Source organism: Rhagoletis zephyria, unplaced genomic scaffold (assembly GCF_001687245.7).
Source record: "Rhagoletis zephyria isolate East Lansing unplaced genomic scaffold, Rhagoletis_zephyria_1.1 Rzeph_scaffold_02863, whole genome shotgun sequence".
NCBI classification, from domain to species: domain Eukaryota; kingdom Metazoa; phylum Arthropoda; class Insecta; order Diptera; family Tephritidae; genus Rhagoletis; species Rhagoletis zephyria.
Window position 1 is genome coordinate 65,986 of NW_016159947.1, and position 2,576 is coordinate 68,561.

General features: G+C 36.7%; 1 protein-coding gene across 1 annotated transcript; it reads right to left on the reverse strand.

The window, feature by feature from the left end:
• Positions 1–1,606: 1,606 nt before the first annotated feature.
• Positions 1,607–2,374, reverse strand: LOC108367921 (uncharacterized oxidoreductase TM_0325-like). Its single transcript, XM_017622635.1, has one exon. The coding sequence runs from the start codon at positions 2,372–2,374 to the stop codon at positions 1,607–1,609; it is 768 nt and encodes a 255-aa protein (XP_017478124.1).
• Between the last annotated feature and the right edge of the window lie 202 nt (positions 2,375–2,576).

A 2,576-nucleotide genomic window follows, 5' to 3' on the forward strand; every position in this document is an offset into this window, starting at 1 on the left:
GGTGGCAGTTTCAAAAAAATCGGTTCAGCCGCTCTCGAGCCTTGCGAAAACTAACAAACGGCTTTCTAAATATAAATTAGTTGAGATATATTATATATTATAATTCTATTTTGACAGTATCCGTTGTTTCTGATTGGCGCAAAAAAATCTTGCCTAGTGACGAATTCGCCCCTTGATATGGTCGTTACTTAAAGCTATTTATATTTGAAATTGCATGAAAATTGGAAATCAGGAATCTATAAGCTTATCCAGGCAAAAAGCTACCTACGTACCGAATTTTAAGTAAATCGGACCATAAATACGATTTCTTCGAACAGATCGGTCCCTGGTCCACTTCTCGGACAAAATGGACCATATATCCTAATATATGCTAAAGAACTACTTACGTACCGAATTTTTAACAAATCGGACCATAAATGCGATTTTTTGGAATAGATCGGTCCCTGGTCCACTTCTCGGAAAGAATTGATCACATATGTTAATACATGCTAAAAAGCTACTTACGTACTAAATTTTAAGCAAATCGGACTATAATAAGATTTTTTCGAATAGACCGGTCCCTGGTCCACCTACCCGAAAAAAGTTAAATTTTTTTAGCCTAAAACATGGTGGTTACCGAAAGCTATTTGTATACAAAATTTCATGTTACAAAAAAAAGGGACTTCTCTTTATATAATTAGTATAGAATAGATTGCCATTTAAAATAATAAAGTGGAAGTTTAAAGTAGCTACAAAATATCGTTGATTGTTGGAAATTTTTTTTTTTACTTTTTTCCATACAAAATATGTTCGACAATTGTTTTTTGTACCAAGGCCAACACCGTGCTAAGTTTGGTAGAAATTGGTGGAGCGGTTACCGAGATATACACATGTAATCATAATCATGGGCGTGGCTACGCCTATTTTCAAAAAAATTATAATATTCTTATTTTTCGTCTAAAAATTATAGTAAATATAAATTTTGAAAGGACAATCTTCAGTAGTTACATAAATATCTCAGTTTTTGTATTTCTGAAAACTACCGTTATATGGGAGGTAGGCGTGGTTATTGTCCGATTTGCCCATTTTCAATACCATCTGTCCGACGCTGAAAAGAAGTACACATACCAAGTTTCGTTAAGATAACTCAATTTATACTCGAGCTATCGTGTGCAGAGAAGGACAAACGGACGGACGAACGGACAAACAGTCACTGCTTAATCGATTTCTTTTTTATTCTGATCATTTATGTACACAATCGGTGGGGATTCCTCTATGGAGACTCAAAAGATAAAATTAATTTTTTTTCATCTAATACCCAAAATTGATAAAACCATAATCGAAGATATAAGATATAAGTTTTGGTCCCGATTGGAGTCGATTAAGACGTCATCATAGGGTAATCTAGGTATATCTTCGACTATATTAGCATCGACACCGGGGTTGAGACTTGGGAAAACTGATGCAAAAATTTGCTCCCTACATTTAAGGACCTCCCTTATGTGTATATATATACATATGTATGTAAATAAGCATTTGATGAATTCCGGCACAGTTTGAAAAAATTCCTTGATTATTTTTAATAACTTTAGCATATAGTTTTTATTTAATTTATTTAAAACTACATTTAACGTGGACACAACATAGTTTTTCCTCCATCGACAGGCAAATTTGAGCCCGTTATGAAGCTGGCAGTATCACTAGCCAAGAAAATAATAGCATCAGCCACCTCTTTTGTAGAACCCACGCGCCCCAAAGCGTGCGTCGCTTTACAATGCTCCAAATATTTGGCATATTCTTCCTTTGACATTCCCATACGTTTTTGGAATTCGGTAACAATCACAGCGGGATTGACTGCATTCACGCGCACATTATGTGGCGCCAAGTCGAGAGCAATGCATCTGGTAAACTGATCAATGGCAGCCTTCGAAGTGCAGTATGTAGATGCACCCGGAAATGCGCGCAGACCGGCGACACTCGAGACATTAACAATATTACCTTGCGTTTTGATTAGATGTGGTGCAGCGAATTTGGTCAAAAGGAAAACCGAACGCACATTGGTATTTAACATAGTGTCAAACTGATCCACGCCAATATCCAATATGTTGCCATTTAGGCCGCTGCCAGCATTATTCACTAGCACATCCAGCTTGCCGAACTTCTTAATAGTTTCGTTTATAATACGCTCTGCATCTACCGTTACATCAGCAATGATAAGCAATAACTCGACTTTTTTGTTGGCTGCTTTACAGGCTGCTTCAGTTTCCTTCAAATTGGCTTCATTCCGTCCGACGATCGCCACTTTAGCGCCATGTTTAGCAAAGGCCACTGCTGTGGTAGCGCCAATACCTGAGCTAGCTCCTGTCACAATTACAACTTTACCAGTTAGAGACATTTTGAACTATTCTACTTGCCAGCGAATACTGGAATAATAAAATTTAATCGAATGTAGTCGGCCTTTTATAGTTACAAAAATTCATCAGTATATTATAGCTAGGTATTATACATAGATACCTATCCGGATAGGCCTTCGTTTGAATTGATTATTTCTAGTTGATAAGATAACACTGAAAAAAACTAGTTAGGCGTGCATACGT